Below are 17,750 nucleotides of genomic sequence, written 5' to 3'. Positions count from 1 at the left end.
ATACCATTTCTAAATAAAAAGAATCGTTTTGCTGACCCAGCTCTGAAGCTGTGAGTGTTTATACAGTACAGAAATATGTGTCTTGGCTCATATCCCTTTCTCCTGTTAAAGAAATGCAATGACCACAATTTTCATCCCAGAATATTATAGAAACCCATAGAGAAAAACTTCAGAACTAGTACCAAGTCAAATCCATGGATTTAGCATAGTTTCAACAAATGCTTCAAGCACATTTACAGCAAAGATAACCTAAACATGGCAAAGCCTCACAGTTCTCATTATTTATGTCCACAGGGAAATGGAGGTAGGTAGACACGCGAGCTGCCACTTACTGGTCTGCCATGGTCTCCAGGTTTTCCTGGTTTCCCACTTGGTCCTGTGACTCCCGGAGAGCCTGGACTTCCCTAAAACACATGAAGAATGTTATGACAAAGGGAAAATCCCAGCCACAGTAAACTAACGCACTGCAGCCAGGTTTAAAAGCTTTTAAAAGCAACAGCACATAATTACCCATTAAGAAGAGTAAAACCAAAATTTAAGGTAACATGAAGGAAAGAAATTTTGAAAATTCCAGTTCAATTTTTGTGGACTGTACAATTCTATAATATATCTTGAAACCAGTTGAAAAACACATGCACATATATAATCAGTTTCACAATTTATAGACTATGGTCCCAGTAAATCTGTTACAAAGTGAACTTGCAGAAAGCAATTCCTACTCTTTAGTTTATTTCTATTATAAAACCAGAAACCCTCCAAAAGACAGGGGTTGAAAACTTTGGCTGAGGAAGAATTAAGATGTGTCTGATTTTGTGCTAAGTTGAGCAAAATGGGGGCAGCCTTCCCCTACTGGGAACTGCACTCAGACTAGAAATTCAGTTTTTTCTTAAGCATATTCCCCTCTCTGTGCTACAGTTTGGATATAAGGTGTCCCCCCAAAACTCCTGTGTTAATACAGGAATGTTCAGAGGTAAAACAACTGAATTGTGGGAACTGTAACCTCTTCAGTTCACCCTACTTTGAATGTACTGACTGGGTGGTAACTTTAGGCAGGTGGGGCATGGCTGGAGGAGGTGGGTCACTGTGGGTGTGCCCTGGGTTCATCTCCCCTATGGCCCTGTTCCCTGTTTCCTAACTGCCATGGAGAGAAGCAGCACTCCTCCACCACATCCTTCCCCTACCATGTGCTGCCTCACTTTGGACCACAGCAATGGAGTTCATCTTCTACAGACTGAGACCTGAAATTGTGAGCCCCAGATAAACTTTTCCCCCTTTAAGTTGTTTTTGTGGGGTATTTGCATCACAGTGATACAAAGCTGACTAACACACTCTATTTCTATTCTCTTCTAACACATCAGGATCCTTCACCTCACCAAAATCATGTTTCTCCCTGTTGCTTTTAACACAACTTCCAGAAATCTTAAACATACATGTAGTAGAATATTTAAATATTCAATTCATCATGTTCTAAAGTCTAAAATTTCCTTAAAATAGAATTATCAGATTTTATAAAATAATACTCCATTAATTATGGAAATTTTAAGCTCTATCATGAATAAATGATTGCTCTGCACTTAAATCCTCCTTCCATAAATATGTATGTACTAAACATAAATAATAAAAGTATTTTACACATGTTTGCAAGTCTTCATATCCTGCCATACAGACATAGAGAGTATCCAACCCCTCAAATAATTTGTGATCTGACTTGGATGCAGGGATACCAACACCAGTTTCAAAGTCACTAACTTCAGTATTTTTCCTACAAATATTAATTAGAAGACCCTTTTTTAGTTGTGGATAAAGCTTACTTCCTCATAACTACTGACAGTGTTTAGTAATAAATGTCCTTAACATTCACATATCATATGTCTCAGAATCTTAAAATTCTAGAACATGGGTAACCAATGAAATCATGAACCCAACCACTCAATGTAAGGAGGACGGAACTGAGGCACTAACCAGTTAGTGGCCAAATTAGTTTTGGATTTTTTTTTTTCAAATATAACTGGAAACATAAAGACTATATTTTGACATATCTATTCTCTAGGAAAATGAAAACAGCTCCCTTGACTAACATACACCCTAGGAGAGACAGAATGTTCCCACAAGTCAAGCTACCTGGCTTTTCTCCAGCAGTACAGGAATAATGCATAAGGGGATCAGGGAGATGGGGGAAGATAGTCATATAACCCATTTAGTTCTTACCGGTGGCCCAGGTGGGCCCCTGGGTCCCATTGCACCATCTTTTCCAGTGAAGCCCTATTTTAAAAATGAATTAAATACAGATTAGGGAGGTGACTGAAGAGCTAAGAAGAAAAGATGCTAAACATGTTATGAAGGATCAAAAGTGATGAGAATTTGCTGTTGGGCAAGTAAACTTTCAATATAAAGACAAACAGGCCAAAAAATCATTTCAAATTATGTTGAAATGAATATGTTGTCTACTGAATAATTCATTTCTATGTCCACTTATTTTGTAGTTATAAATAAAGCCATTTTAAAAGTCAAAGTAATCTCTAAAGAAGGCAGATTTCTTTGATGAAGATACTGGTTTTTTGCTTCTGAGAAAGTATGAAGAGGGCTAAAGAAAGAAAGACCCTTTCTATTAAAAAGCCAAGGTCCACAAAGTGGTCTGGAAGGATCAAAGAGGGACAAAAGGAAAGTTACTGAGACAAGTGAGTAGTCTCATGCAGGATGAAGAAAAGTCCATCCACCTGATTCTTCTGTTTCCTGAGCAACTGCCAAACAACTAGGGCCAGACATTTTGTCTCCACTGCTGGTGAAGTCCCTCCTCCCCACAAAAAGAAGCAAGGCTGTGTTAACCACTCGACACCCACAGGAGAGGAAAGTGTCAATCCTCATAATAAGCACTTAAACCTTTTAGTGGCCTCTGTTTTTCCATCACACATAAAGGTAAGAACTACATCTGTATCAGCTGGCGAAGAAAGAGGGATAGAGCGCATCGCCCCACAGGCTCACTCTCCAGCTGGTGCACCAACATTCATATGGTGCTTTTTTTCCTCCCTGTGCACTGCCAAATGAACTCTGCCTGGAATGAGTCACCCTGCTACCTAGTTAGCATTCATTCCCAAATGCCGATCTCTGAAATCCAGCCTAGGATTTCTGAGTCAGGTTGTTGTTTATGGTTGTTGCATTCCTCTGTCACAGGATATTTGTCTCATTTTCTGCAGAAAAATAGTTCATCCATATTCTTGAACTACAGCAAAAATCAGAATTATTTAGATCTCTGCCTGCATTAGATAGCCACACTTCTTTTTAATCCATTGATTTTACAACATAAGTTTAAATTTTTTCTTTAAATTTTGTTAGAAATATTTTCCTTCCCCCCATAGAAAATTTTTTTCAGAAACTGATAGGGATAAGATTTCAGGCTATTTTCTAAAAGATCTAGGCCTACTTAACAAAAAACAGACACCAAGTCCATCTGATACAGCATTAACATTACTTCTGAGAGTCACTTAAGAAATAAAAATGTTCCAAAGAAACTGCTTGGACAATTTGAACAGCATTTCTTTCATCTAAATTTCTCCAACTGCTACATAGTACATTTTTTTTTTTATTTTTTAGATAAGTATCAGAAACTTCTGATTGATCATTTTCTTCTAGGAGAAACATGTTGGGGTGAGGAGGATTTTATTCTGATATCCTCAGGATTACCCACTGAACCATCTGCAGAACTTTGTGCTATAATTTTACTTTATTACTCACTTTTTGTTGCAGCAATTAGTGCTGTGTCCACCCATGTGGGGGTGGCTTAAGAAATCAATGATCATTTTCATATATACACATGTACAAGATATCTGTACATATGGTTCTTTTATTACTTCCTAATAGTCCCCAAAGCTGGTCCTCATTTGGAGAAGTATCTGTGCTGAAGACAGTCCATGCATCATCTCATTCCTAGTCATCAGGCAATCCTAGTAACAAGTCTTCCTTCCTCACCATGATCCATGCCCACCCACTCCCCAAACCCCATCTATCTCTGGTGCTTTCTTCTCACTTCTATCTCAGAATCAAATTTATTTTCTTCTTTCTTTTTTTTTCTTTCAGTTGAGATCCCCATACCCCAAATCTCTCTCACTTTCCAAATTTGTTTGTGTCATCAGCTGTACACTCTCCTACTCTCCTTTCCGCTTCAGTGGCAGTTTAGTAAGCAATAGGAAAATGCACAAGACTGTGGAGGAAAGAAGAGAACAATTTCTTGAAAAGTTTCCACACCCTCATCCCAAGAGACTTGGGTGGCCTCACCACAAAGCTGGACAAAGATTAGAGTTTGAGAGTGAAAATGCACAGTCCCTCCTGATCCCTCACTTTACAGGGATGCAGCGACAGTGGCTGTGGCTGCCTGTGTGGATGGGGTGTGGGTTTGGGGCCCAGCATTGTCTGTGTGAAGCCCACACCAGGGTGTGTTGATGGAAAGAGCAAGCCTTCAGTAAGAGCAGCAGCAAGCCAGTCAGTCTAGCATCACTTATTGATTGCAATATTTTTAGTTTTGTTTTCTAATTGAACAGATTAACTTGTCACCATCATATTTTCACTCTTGTCCTTCATTGTAAAATAAAAATTCACAAAAACCCTTGAGGTTCCAGTCTCAAAAAGAGTCAGAGGAATGTATATGTTGGTACCACCTCCAGATTCCAGATTTCAGAAAATAAAATTTTCTCTTTGACCACTGGTGCTCTTTCCTCCAAGTTCAGAAGTAGGCATGGGAGCAAATAAATAAAGTTCACTGGCATATTGTCCACTATTTTGTATCATCTGGGTTAACCTTTGCTCCTTCTGAATAACCACCTCCCTGCCTAATGGTGTTCTGGAGGTATTAAAGTTAACAGAGCAACATGTTTAGTGAAAGGTATTACATCTCTGCCCCCCCTCAGATACCATTGCTAGTCATATGTTTTAACTTGACTAGTCAAAGTACATAGTTATCTAAACCATAAGATGTTGAAAAAACATTGTTTTTTGTTTTGAGCAATTCTAAAAGCTCTAGGTTGTTCTGCTGTGGGACCAAATGTTCTGTAATATGAGTGAACAGAGCAGAGTGGTCGTGCTCACTGAGCTTTTCATTTACTTGTCCTAGAAAGATGGGTTTCCAAGGTGTGGGCACTTCTTCTACCCTAAGTTAAGAGTGAACATGAAATCTGCCACAAAGAGGAAAAGACCCTATTAAATATCAGCAAACATCACTGAGGCCTCAGAAGAAGCATTTGAGTTCTAAAGATGTAATAAGGATGTCCTGACTTGGTAGAAAATGACATGAAAGTCAAGGTTACTCTCTGACTATAAAAAATTTGCTTCGTAACAAAGATTTTTATTTCAGGATTTATAATCATTTGCTAAGAATCTTGACTTCCTCCTAATTAGCTAATGTTCCTTTAATGAACTACTTTTTGTGAATCTAACACAATTTAAAAATCCCAAAATTAAAATGTCAAAACTTCCCTGAAGTCCCACCAATTTGTTTCAGAGAGCCTGAAATTGACCTGATGTCAGATGGCCTTCTCACACAGACCCTGTAGCCTTCCACAGGTATGTGGTCTCCTCATTTCCAGTCATGCAAACCAGATTATAAGGGTTCCTAACTAATAGACCAGTTTACTATCTATTATCAAGAGAGCCTGCCCAGGAAAACTTACTCTGTCTCCTGGAGGTCCCATTGGTCCTGGTGGGCCAGGTAATCCTGGGGTCCCCTACATCAGAAGGAAACAAACAACTGAAACACAATAACATACTTCCAGTGTGGGAAAAAAAATTGTTATTATTCTCCAAAATATTTTTAAAGTAAAATTCTAAGGACTCTGAAAAGAAACAGGAAACCAGAGCCAAGCACAGTCCAAGGAACATAGATGATCAGTCAACAAACAGATCCCTGAATTGAACAGCATGAACATGAAAACTAAGACCAGGGTTTGAAATGGAAACAAGGTGAAGCACATATCCAGGCTTGGGCTTCGCTACCTTACCTTGGTTCACCTTCTAAAGCATAACAAAGGCAACTTTTCAAAAAACTTCATGGCAGGTGAAAGAAAAAGGCAACTTGTGGAACAACTCACTGTTCTGCCTGGGAGTCCTGGCTCTCCAGCATCACCTTTCATGCCCTGGCGACCCTGGAGTAATGAGAAGATAGTTCTCAAACATTTTACACAGATTAGGCAAAAAGGAAAGATATAAGCCACTTATGAAATTTTCCACATTTCATAAATCCAGAATCAAAGATTGACACACAGGAGTATTATTGAAGGGAAATGGATATATTATTTTTTGGACCGATTCTCACTTTTTAAACTATAAATGCTATATTACAATTTCCACTTACTGTGTTATGAGGTAACTTTATGTAATTATGGGCTAATATAACTACTTTAAAAAAACATAGTTGAGCATAAAAGATATACACATTACTTATAAGAAGTTTTGTAAAGGTCAAACACATCTAGCAATATATTTTATACAGTTATATATTATTAAATATACTATTTACGTATCAAAAATCATCATCATATGATGTCATCTAAGAGATTAATCTTGTTGAATTTTCTGAGAAAATATTTGAGTTTGTCAAATACAGAAAATGTTTCAGTTAAACTCCATGTTAATTATTCTCATTTACTACAGAAAACTTTTGTGCTTACTTGTTCTCCTGGAATAGAGAGTCCATTGGGTCCCTGGGGGCCTGGAGGACCCTGGGGGCCTGGAGGACCTGTATCTCCACGAGGACCTGGAGGCCCCTAAAATATACAACAGAGAGATGACCACAAGTAAGGTAATGTCCTCCAGTGCTAACAGAAACTTGTCTTCATAACTCTAAGACATCAATCATACAGTCTGTGCAAACATGTCAGAAATCTATACATCTATGAAAGTATTGATATTATCCTTTTCTTCCCTTTAATATTCACTAAAAGAACACCTGGGAGGTGGGCATGGTAGTACATGCCTGTAATCCCAGCTAATTGGGAGGCTAAGCCAGGAAGATTGCAATTGAGGTTAGCCTGGACAACTTTAGTGAGACCCTGTCTCAAAATAAAAAATAAATAAATAAAAAGGGATGGGAATGTAGTTCAGTGGTAGAGTGTTTGCCTAGCATGCATGAGGCCCTGTGTTTGATCCCCAGCACCCACACTCCAAAAAACAGAAAGTTGAAAATACAATAAATTCACAACAGCATTTATTTTTTCATATATTTATTCATATGAGCTCAAAGCCTAAATTTCATTGGAGTTGATTTATCCCTTTATCCTCAGGGGATGTTCCAAGACTCACAGTGGATGTCTGAAACTAAGGATAATACTGAACCCTATATTTACTGCATTTTTTCCTACACATACATAAAGATAAAGTTTAATTTATAAAGTAGTCACGGTAAGAGATTAATAACAATAACTCACAATAAAGTTGGATAATCATAACTACCAAATTATAATAAAAGTGTGTGCTTTGGGGTCATTCAGTAAAATAAGGGAAACTTGAAAATAAGCCCTGCAATAGTGTGATAGTCAATCTTATAACCAAGATAAATACATGACTAATGGATGAATGCAGCATAGATAGACAAGACAAAGAGATGATTCACATTCCAGGTGCAAGATTTCATCATGCTACTCAGAAGGATGTGCAATTTAAAACTTGTGAATTGTTTATTACTGGAATGTTTCATTTAATATTTTTGAATCCCAAATGGCCATGACTAACTGAAACTAAGGATAGGGGTGAAGAATTATTGTATTTTAAGCTAATCGTTATTTCTCTTAGACTTGGACTTATTTCTAGGACTAAAGAATACATAAATCAAAGGAAGGAAAAAACAGATATCCATGGATTGGACACTCTAGGTTCGAGTTCTTTTTGCAATTTGTCTTGTTGGAAAGGGCATATACTTGGAGTTGGGCAAACCTGGGTAAGCAGCCCAATCTTACTCTTTTCTGACTAGGTTAGCTTATCTTTAATGATATTGTGACCAAAAAATTCCACATTATCTTCATAAAATAGTCTCCAGGGAACTTAAGTGGTTTTAGAGAAGACCAGTGTGGAACTAGCAGAAGGGGCCCATGACCCCTAGTGAATAGGGACAACTCAGCAATTTTTCTGAAACAAGTGAAAAAAGAGCAGCAGAATTGATCCCAAACTGCTCTGGCTCTCTAGAAAGTCTGTGCTACCTGTAAGATCTTTCAAATGATGGCCAGTTCACCCTTTATCCTTTCCTATGTTCCAGCAGAGCTTTTTTATGGACTTTCTGCAGATTCCCATGTGTCCTTGCTACATCATGAAATACACTGTATGCATTTCTTTCTCCAACTATTCTCATCCCTCACTTGACCTCCAGAGATAAGACAGAGGTAATTATATTGCCTAAGGCTTACTGCTATAGTATGAATATGAGGTGTCCCCCAAAAGCTCAAGTGTGAGACAACACAAGAATGTTCAGAAGTAAACTGATTAGATTATCTACCAATATGGATTAACTGGGTGGTAACCATAATCAGGTAGGGTATGGCTAGAGGAAGTAAGTCACTGGGGGTATGCTTTTGGGGTTTATATTTTGTCCTGGGGAATAGAGCACTCTTGCGCTCGCTCGCTCTCTCTCTCTCTCTCTCTCTCTCTCTCTCTCTCTCTCTCTCTCTCTCTCTCTCTCCGCTTCTCTGCTTCCTATATGTAACTCTGAGCTGCTTTCCTCTACCATGTCTTCTGCCATGATGTTCTGCCTTTCTTTGGGCCCAGAGTTATGGAGTCAGCTAATTATGGACTGAATCTCTGAAACCATTAGTCAAAATTAACTTTTCCTCCTCTAAGTTGTTCTTCTCAGGTCTTTTGGTCACAGCAAAGAAAAACTGACTAAAATACATACCAAACCTGAACTAATTTGCTCAAGGTCCCATACCCCCTTAATGAAAATTTGTACAACCAGACTTCAACATATAGTGAACATTTAAATGCACTCTAAAATATACTTACAATTGCTCCATTGATACCTCTTTCACCTCTGGGACCTTTAGCACCTGGTCCTCCCTAAAATACATAGTAAGGGTACATTTTAATTTGAGGATAGTAAAAGGAAGTTGATATATAAAAATTGCTTAAGGAATTAAGTCTCAAAAAATCATTACTTCCATAGCTACTTGCAAAATACTGAAGTAAAAAATTCACTTCAGGGTTGAGGTCTCAATGGTAGAACATGTGCAAGGCTGAGTTCAGTTCCCAGCATCACACACACACACACACACACACACACACACACACACACACACAAAGTCATGTCATTGAACTATGTGGAGGAAGAGAATTTCAAAACTTTGAACATTCTAAATGTCTTACTTTGACATTTTATATACCTCAATGATATCAAAATTTGAAGTTCATTTGAAAATTTGAGGTTTATTAGGAAAAACAACATTACTTGACTACAGTAAAGAGAAAAATATGTTTAGGAACTCTGTGAATTACATTTTTCAGGGAAAATAATATCCAAAAAGAAGGGGATCTTAAATCTCTCAGAACCTCAGAAAATGTACTTAACCTAACAGGAATTCAGAAACCACTGAGCAAAGACAAAGTAAGTCCATGAATGTGACCTCATGACTAAAGAAAAAACTGCTCAAAAACATCTGTCACACATAAAATATAATCTTGTATCTATAAATGTAATTCAGGTAAGTCACTGTCACTTAAAAAAGTGATAACTCGATTGACATTTTAATTCTGTATTTGAAAAGCTATTTTGCTTGTTATTTGCTACAACCCAATTATAATAAAATTTGGTGTTCTGAGAATTCTTGAGCTGTTCCTATTTTAATTATCCATTTTCTTAAAAGAAGTCAACAGGGTTTAGAGTTATCATTTCATTCCTCAAAAGTGGCCCAGGTTTATTGTTGGCTTGACTAAATGAGATCTATCACTGCGTTTTGCCTTGTGCTTCCCTATTATCCATGAGTAGACCTGGCCACAGTTTTCTCATTCAAGTTATTCAAAACTTCAGTATTTTCACCCAGAATTTATGGCATAGCACATGTGAAATGCCCTCTTTAAATAGTATGATCATGAAATGTCTATTTCATAAGATGCACCTGTTCTAACTTCTAACTGTGGGCCAGCCTCTCAATCACAGCTCTACTCCATTCATACAAAAACTTCCAGGAGATGGAAGGAATTTTCAAAGTCATATAATTGTAGCTGGAAACCCATCTATAAGTTTCCTGTCTTTAAGAGAAAACCTCTCAAAGACTAGCCAACTAGCCTATTGAACTTGCTCTGTCCCAGAAAACAGATGTGTAGAAGAATTTTATGAACTCCATACTGGCAAATAGATGATCACTCCAAAGACTTAAGAAGCAAAAACAATTTCATTTTCCTTACCGCAGGTCCTGGAGGCCCTGGAGGTCCAACACTGTCCTGTGTGCATGTGCATGCATTTGGAAGAGCAGGGCATTTTGCTTCATCTCTCTGAAAATTTGAAAAGAATATTTACTTTGAGATTTGAAAGTGGGGGAGATTTCCTATCTCCCACTCCCAAAAAAGTCTGTTTCCCAACTTGAAGAAATAACTTCTTGTTAACATTACAAATAGTCTTAAACTGAAACTTGCTTGACTCCTTTATGTTTTCATTTTATGCTTTACTTTAGGAAACGACACATGACATTACAAAACCAGCAGGACCACTAGCAACTTAATCCAATTTTCTTTAATCCAGTGTTAGAGAAGCACTGTATATCAAGTCCCATTTAATTCAGAAAAAGAAACTCTTTCCATGACCTACAACTCCCTCACGTTCTGCAAGCCCACTCCCCACCATCAAGTCCATCTCAATGCCTACCACTTTACCCCCTCACTTTCACTTTGCTCCAGCCCCACTGATCTACCTCCATCGAGTTCTCAGCTATTTAGAGTACATTATGGCCTTAGAACCACTTACAATTTCCTCCAGTCAGAATGCTCTTCCTCCATTATCCAAATAGTTTTCTCCCTCACTTCATTCAGGCTCTGCCTAAATCTCACCCTTATCACTGAAGGCTGATGATACTTAAATCATTCCATGTGCCTTTACCCTGATTTGTATGTCATCCTAGGACTCTCACTCTATAGCATAGTACAATCAACCTTCAGTATCTGTGGGGGTTAGGTTCCAGGGCTCCTGGCAAATTCCAAAATCTAAGGATGCTCCTTATATCAAATGATGCATATTTGTTTATAACTTAAGCACATCTTCCTGTGCACTTTAAATCATCCCTAGATTATTAATAATACCTAATGCAATGTAAGTACTATAAACAGTTGCTGTACTATACTGTTAAGGGAATAATGACAAGGAAAAATGTCCACACATGCTTAGTATGGATGCAATTTTTTAAATATTTTCAATCTGCAGTTAGTTCACAGATGCTGAATCCACAGAAAGAGAGAGCCAACTCTATATATCTCTTGTTAATTATTTTTCTCCCCCTGCCTTTCACTAGGCTACTTACTTTTTATTGCTGTAACCCTAGCAACAGAACAGTGTCTGGCTTATAATGAATACTCAATAAATACTTCTTGACTAAATAATGTACACTTGTCTTGTGGATGTATGCAGTTCTTTGCTTGCAAAGCTTCAAATCCATTATGAACATTCAAACTTTGTTATTACTACCACCTACACAGATGCTAAGGGGGAAGGTGAGCATCTCAAAAAGAAATATGGTTATTTCTACCATCTAAAAAGCCTTAAATATTCAGAAAGGTTATGATTAATTCTGTAAAATGCTCAGATTTTATAAGGAATAGGAGGACTTTGCAGTAAGTAGGTTTGTCAAACACATTGACTCAGAAGGACTTTTCTGACTTTTACAGAATTTCCAGATATGGTCTTGTGCATTTGTAGCTTGAAAGGAAGTCACACAGGCACTGGCCTGGGCTGTGTCACTGATGAGTAAATGTTATGTGTCCCGTGGCTCCAATTTGGAAATGCAGCTGCTGAGTGGCACTTCCTCTCTCAAACCATCTGCATCACAAGGACTGAGTCCTGGGGGACCACTCAGTCATTCCCTTTTGCTTACCCTAGAAGGAATATCACAGCATCTGTCTCTACTGGTCCACACTGGGCTGCAAACAATGTCAAAACTCTGGATTTGGAACTGCAAAAAACAAGAGCAATGTCAGCTACAGATGGACGAAGAACAATTTATATTAATATTTCCATGTTCTACTCTTTGCCAACTTCTCACACAGATTCTCCCAAGGGTGCCAGACCTTAAGAGAATGTGGCCCTTACTTCATAAGGAAAGAACATAAAAATATATGCCTGAAAAAGATAATAAGGTGAAATGAATATATGAAATTCCCACTCCTGATTCTCTTCTTCAGCTAAAATGCAATCACTGATTTTCTGTCTTAAGTGAGCTTTTAAAGTAATGTTTGAGTTTTTGTTTTTGTTATTGCTGTTGTTTATGCATTTTTATGCTTAATTTTAAGACTACATATATTCAAATCAATTTTTAATAATCCACCCTTGTAGAAAAGTAACATTGAATAAATGATTTCTCACTTACACTAAAATTCATGTGTTTTTTAAAAAAAATGTTGACAAATAACTTTTCCATTGGCCCTCAACTATTTTAACATAACATATACCTTCAAAAATATAGTTCTTTTGACAAAAACAAAAAGGTCATCTAGATGTAGTCATTCTTTTAAAAACCTGATGTAACTGTTCCATTTAAATACCAAACCCAAAATTCAACAGTTTGGCTTTTAATAATAATCTCATTAAATTTTGAGCTAATTCTTTCTATGTTATACACTAAAAATTTTCCCTTTGAATCTGATAGAAAACCCTGCTCATGGAACAAAGCCAAATTAAATAAATAATGCCATTAAAAATAATAATAAGAGAAGCCAAAGAACTTCATTAGCTTTTAGGCCAATGTTTCTTGATGGACATTTAACATGAATTATCCTCATACAGTACAGTGAAAGCTTTAGATTGAGGCCTTTACTACTAAACTGCACTGTGAACAGAGTTGGCACATCCCTGCCCTAAACTTGAGGCAATGAAACCCAAGAGTAAGGCATCAGTTGGCCACCCTACTACACTGATCCTTTTGGGACAGACCAATGGCTCATCTATGAGCAGACCCAGGCTCAGGACAGTCACAGTTAGTGTCCACAAATGTTTAATGTCCCAATTGCACAAAAGTGCTCTAAAAAATGTTATCTTTGAAGAATAAAAAAAGAACTATTTTAGATTTCACTGGGTGGGCCGGTAATTCTGCATTGTTTCCCTACAACTTGATGCTGTTTAAAGACAACTACACAGTATTTCTTGGTGCCTAGATAACTTCTTTTGTTTCTAATGGTAAGGCGCAATGTTATGGGCTGCTGATAGCATATTTTCTGAATGTAACTCTTCCAAAGTTTCAGGTTTGGCAATTTAAAACTCACTGAGAAAAAATAAATAAAATCGACTGAGCTACTTAGAAAATTTCATATCAATCTTAACACAAGGTATCAAGAAACAAAAAGATGCATTACTTACTGTGGCTGATTTCCTTTCTCCTTTAAGTAGTTTTCCAAGAATTTCATAACCATCTGTTGTGATATTTCCAGCTTCCTTTATGTCTTTTTCTATAATTTCATAGCAGTCTATGTAAATCTTAACACTTTTTGAAGTTACTACAATATGAACCTAAAAAGAAATTGTTTCCATTATAAAAATTTTACCAAAAAAATTAGTTGTCTTCTGCATACTTCAAATCACAGAAATTTTTAAAGGTATTTCTTAAACTATTCTCATCTCAAACCAAGAGTCTTAAACTAAAAACCCAGAACCAGATTGCAATGTCAATAATGTCATTTATTAACAATATGAAACTAGATAAGTCACTTAGTGGCTGGTCTGTTTCTGTTATCCACATGCATACACATACTTTCTTATTTTCCCACTGTTTACTCTGGCTGAGATGACCAGAATTTAGGGAGTGGGTGAAAGGACTTTGCAAACTATAAAGAACTGACAAAACAGGGTTAATAAATTGTTTATACATTATACTCAGTACAAAGAAGTTTCAGATGTCTTCCACTGATTTTGCTCAATTCAATTTTTAACTTGTTATTTCCCAGTCTCAGCCAAAAATAACTTATCAGCCATAAAGTATCTTCTGTAGAGATTCAACTCTGGAAATTAATAGAACTTTAGATTCATTTCCTCTTAAGGAAAAAAGCACTTATGTTAATCGATTTTGTGTCTGCTTCTGAAGACACAGAATGTTAAGAAATCTACTAGTACAGATAATTAATAAAGCATTTGTATTTCAACAATATAAGAATGGTCGTGGGTAATCTTTGACTTGATGGTTATGCTCGTAGTTTCCACTTACATCAACACAAATACTTACTTGATGATTACTTCAAAAAGTTTGGCAAAAAGTTATAAAGAACAGAAATTCTCTTAAATGTTCTGAGTCAATAGGCTTACAATTCCTAAAGTTTCATTTTTAAAGTAGATATTTTCCCACATGGACTTACCACCAAAAGATTACTTTATCATATCTATGATAAATATGAATTACATATTGTTTTTATATACAAGTGATATATAACTTACTAAAAATGAAGTTTAAAGGCCCTCAGGGCAATCAACTAATATTGAACTCAAAATGAACATTGTATAAGCATTTCAAGGATATTTATTATATAATAGGAATTAGACTTTTATGTGAATTTTATTGACTCTTTATGTGCTCAACCACAGAAGCAAACATTCACCATATGAAAACCCATAGTATCCACAAAATTATATCAAAATAAAAATTAAAACAAATTTGTATCAGAATCACTCCAAACACAGGTGTCATTTTATGCTAACCATAAGGAAACACAACCTAAAAACACATTTTGCGATTATTTATTCAGTATGTTTTCCTGCATTTTAAACACATACGTAGTTACATCTCAGACTGAGCTGGTCATCTGTAGATCACTGTCTCAAGTATTTAAGGTAACTGACTTATTTCTCAACTGCCACTCATCTACCTTCCCAGGCTCTGACACTTCCTAAAACTGCATTTTTCACCTACTCTATTTCTTACATGGATCTATCTCATCTATTATCAGTAGAACACACACACACACACACACACACACACACACACAAACACACACAGTTTTTCAAAAGAATGTACAAGAAGTGATAATTGTCAACCCTAAACTCATTTAGTTATTCTCTTCTCTCCCAAGGGCCCTCTTCCTGCCATCATCACTAACTTTCTTCTGCTCATTCCCAGCCAAGGTTGAAGAACTTCAGTTCAGGAATTAGATGAAGAGTGAGAGAAGAGAACTTTACTCCTTGGCTCAGTAAGAATGCAAGTAGTTGGTGGCGATCCCAGGCAGCATGTGCACTGATGGAATACATGAGATGGGGAAAAAGGAATAGGCGGGGTGTTGTACACGTGCAATTGCTATTTGCTTAGAGGCTAGATCTTAAATCTTTTCAACACACATGCAAAACAGTAACCATGCAGAAGTAATGTTAATTAATATTAATTAGCTTGGTTGTGAAAATCGTTTCACAATCTCATATATCACAATATCAGAACACTTCTTCGTATTCCTTAAATATATACAATTTTATATATCAAAAATATTTCAATAAAGATGTTTTTGAAAAAAAGAACGAGGTGAAGCTGTGAAGGAGGAAAAGGACTTAGTAAAAAGGGAAAGTAAAAACTAAGGACAGATTATGAAATAAAAAGAAAGAGAATTTAGGGAGAGAAAATGAAGTTAGTAAGAAAGAGAAAAGGGGGGTGTTATGTAAGACCCAAGAGTGCTATACCTCCCTGGGAAGACAAATAGTAAGAAGAAGGGAATGTCAAAAAACTTATCTTGATTTGTAGTAATTCATGACTGTTGCTATAGATCTCTGAAAATTACTGCCTTTTTTGGCTCAAATAAAATGAAGCTTTCCATGAAAGCTGGAAATTTTTAAATAGTTACTAAGTGGTTTTTGGTTGTTTAGTAGAAGACGATTCTCAATATCTTTAGTAGATATAAAAGAAAAAAAAATAGTCCTTCTTAGCATGTTACCCAAATTTAAATTATTAGGTCTACCAATGGCCACAAAATGGCATAAGAACTATGCCAGATTCAACATCTATTTTCAGATAAGGATCAACTGAAACCTATAACATCCAAACTAATTTGTTATAAAGAATTTATACTGTACTACATGAAAGTTTATAAATTTTTAAGTAAACATACTATAGTTAGAGGGTTTTTTTCTTTTTGGTTACTAACAATGTGCACATTGAAGCCTCTTTCAACTCAATAAAAGTCTTTTACCATCCTTATCATGAATCTGATTTATGAATTAGAAAAACATTCTGGAAAGAAACCAGGTTTCCTTGAGAGTAAAAACAGCAAGAAATCATAGTAAACCTACTCAAGTTAGAGGAAGTTCAGGTCGAAGTGGAAATATTTATATTTTATATGCGGGGCTAATCTTTCTGCATGCCATACTTGGAAAAATTTTAGACCTTTTGTGTAATAACTGGTATTCCTGTTAACATACTCCAGTGCATGAAGGGATATCATTAATAAGTCTATTCCTAACCTAGACTGACCCTTTTGTTTCTAATGCTCCCAACTTCAATACTTATTTGTCAACTAGTTGTCCATAGTTACATTTCGCTAGCATGTTTATAACTTTTCAATAAGCAAGCAAGCCAAAAGCTCTGTTCTGTATAGAATATTATCAATTAAAATATAATTTGCTAAATTATTAAACTTTTCAAGTGTGAAGACATAAACATTCACAATAAAATAAGTATAAAAATTGGTGAACAATATTATAACCATCTGATTCAGACTTTGAAAATATATTAAAACATTAATGGATTAATAGTAGTTATCTATCTTCTTTCCATTTCCCTCTCTCTCTCTCTCTCTCTCTCTCTCTCTCTCTCTCTCTCTCTCTCTCGCTCGTACTGGAAATTGAACCCATGGACTTTGCTCCTGAGTTACATCCCCAGTCTTTTCATTTTTTTTATTTTGAGGCAGGGCCTTGCTAAATTGACCAGGTTGGCCTAGAACTTGAGGTCCTCTGGCCTTAGCCTCCTAAGTGGCTGGGATCGCAGGCTGCACCACTACACCCAGCAGTAGTTATCTCTTGACTAATAGAATTATTGTCTTAATTTTTTTCTTGAAATCAATCAAATTATCTAAAATAATATTATCTTTTCAAAAGACATAGCTAGAACTCTACCAATTTAACATGACATTTTAATAAGTAATAAAAGAAATTTGTTTTTATTTTTAAGTCATTCTTTTTCTAGAAATGAGACTCAGATAATCTTACATTTTTACCTTATGAAAACTTCCATAAAATAAGGTCTTTACTTCATCTGTGTCAAATGTAACAGTTTGCACCTCGCCTCTTGTATCCTTGTTGAAGAATGATAATGTCTTACTAGAAGCTGTAAGCAATGTGAGATTGTTATTAAATTACATGCATGGCATACTTTTTATTGTAAGTATTAGCAAACCAATCTTACTGGAAAAACTTCTAAAAATTCAATAATTTCCCTTGCAATAATATACAAGTAGAATATTTACTGATGTGTTATATTTTTAAGTTTAATTATAAAGCATATACCAAGTATATATATGTATTTTTTTAATATATATTATTCAAATTCTGAATAACCAAGTACTGAGCCTGAACTTGGTTATATTCAGAAGGTCTCTAGACAGAAAAGAGAAGA

General features: G+C 36.1%; 1 protein-coding gene across 2 annotated transcripts in view; it reads right to left on the bottom strand.

The window, feature by feature from the left end:
• The window catches only part of Col12a1 (collagen type XII alpha 1 chain), a 109,998-nt gene that overhangs the window by 9,654 nt on the left and 82,594 nt on the right, over positions 1 to 17,750 (bottom strand). For both annotated transcript variants that reach the window (XM_047558679.1, XM_047558681.1), the window contains 10 exons: positions 17,353 to 17,462; positions 13,529 to 13,678; positions 12,051 to 12,128; positions 10,375 to 10,461; positions 8,977 to 9,030; positions 6,657 to 6,752; positions 6,078 to 6,131; positions 5,661 to 5,714; positions 2,209 to 2,262; positions 333 to 404 (listed from right to left, as the gene is read on the bottom strand). In XM_047558679.1, the coding sequence (XP_047414635.1) occupies positions 333 to 404; positions 2,209 to 2,262; positions 5,661 to 5,714; positions 6,078 to 6,131; positions 6,657 to 6,752; positions 8,977 to 9,030; positions 10,375 to 10,461; positions 12,051 to 12,128; positions 13,529 to 13,678; positions 17,353 to 17,462 (809 nt within the window). The remainder of the gene's footprint in view (positions 1 to 332; positions 405 to 2,208; positions 2,263 to 5,660; positions 5,715 to 6,077; positions 6,132 to 6,656; positions 6,753 to 8,976; positions 9,031 to 10,374; positions 10,462 to 12,050; positions 12,129 to 13,528; positions 13,679 to 17,352; positions 17,463 to 17,750) is intronic.

This window comes from Sciurus carolinensis, chromosome 7 (assembly GCF_902686445.1).
Source record: "Sciurus carolinensis chromosome 7, mSciCar1.2, whole genome shotgun sequence".
Lineage (NCBI taxonomy): Eukaryota > Metazoa > Chordata > Mammalia > Rodentia > Sciuridae > Sciurus > Sciurus carolinensis.
The sequence above is the reverse complement of the archived record's forward strand: the minus strand, read 5'-3'. Positions and strand labels throughout refer to the sequence as shown.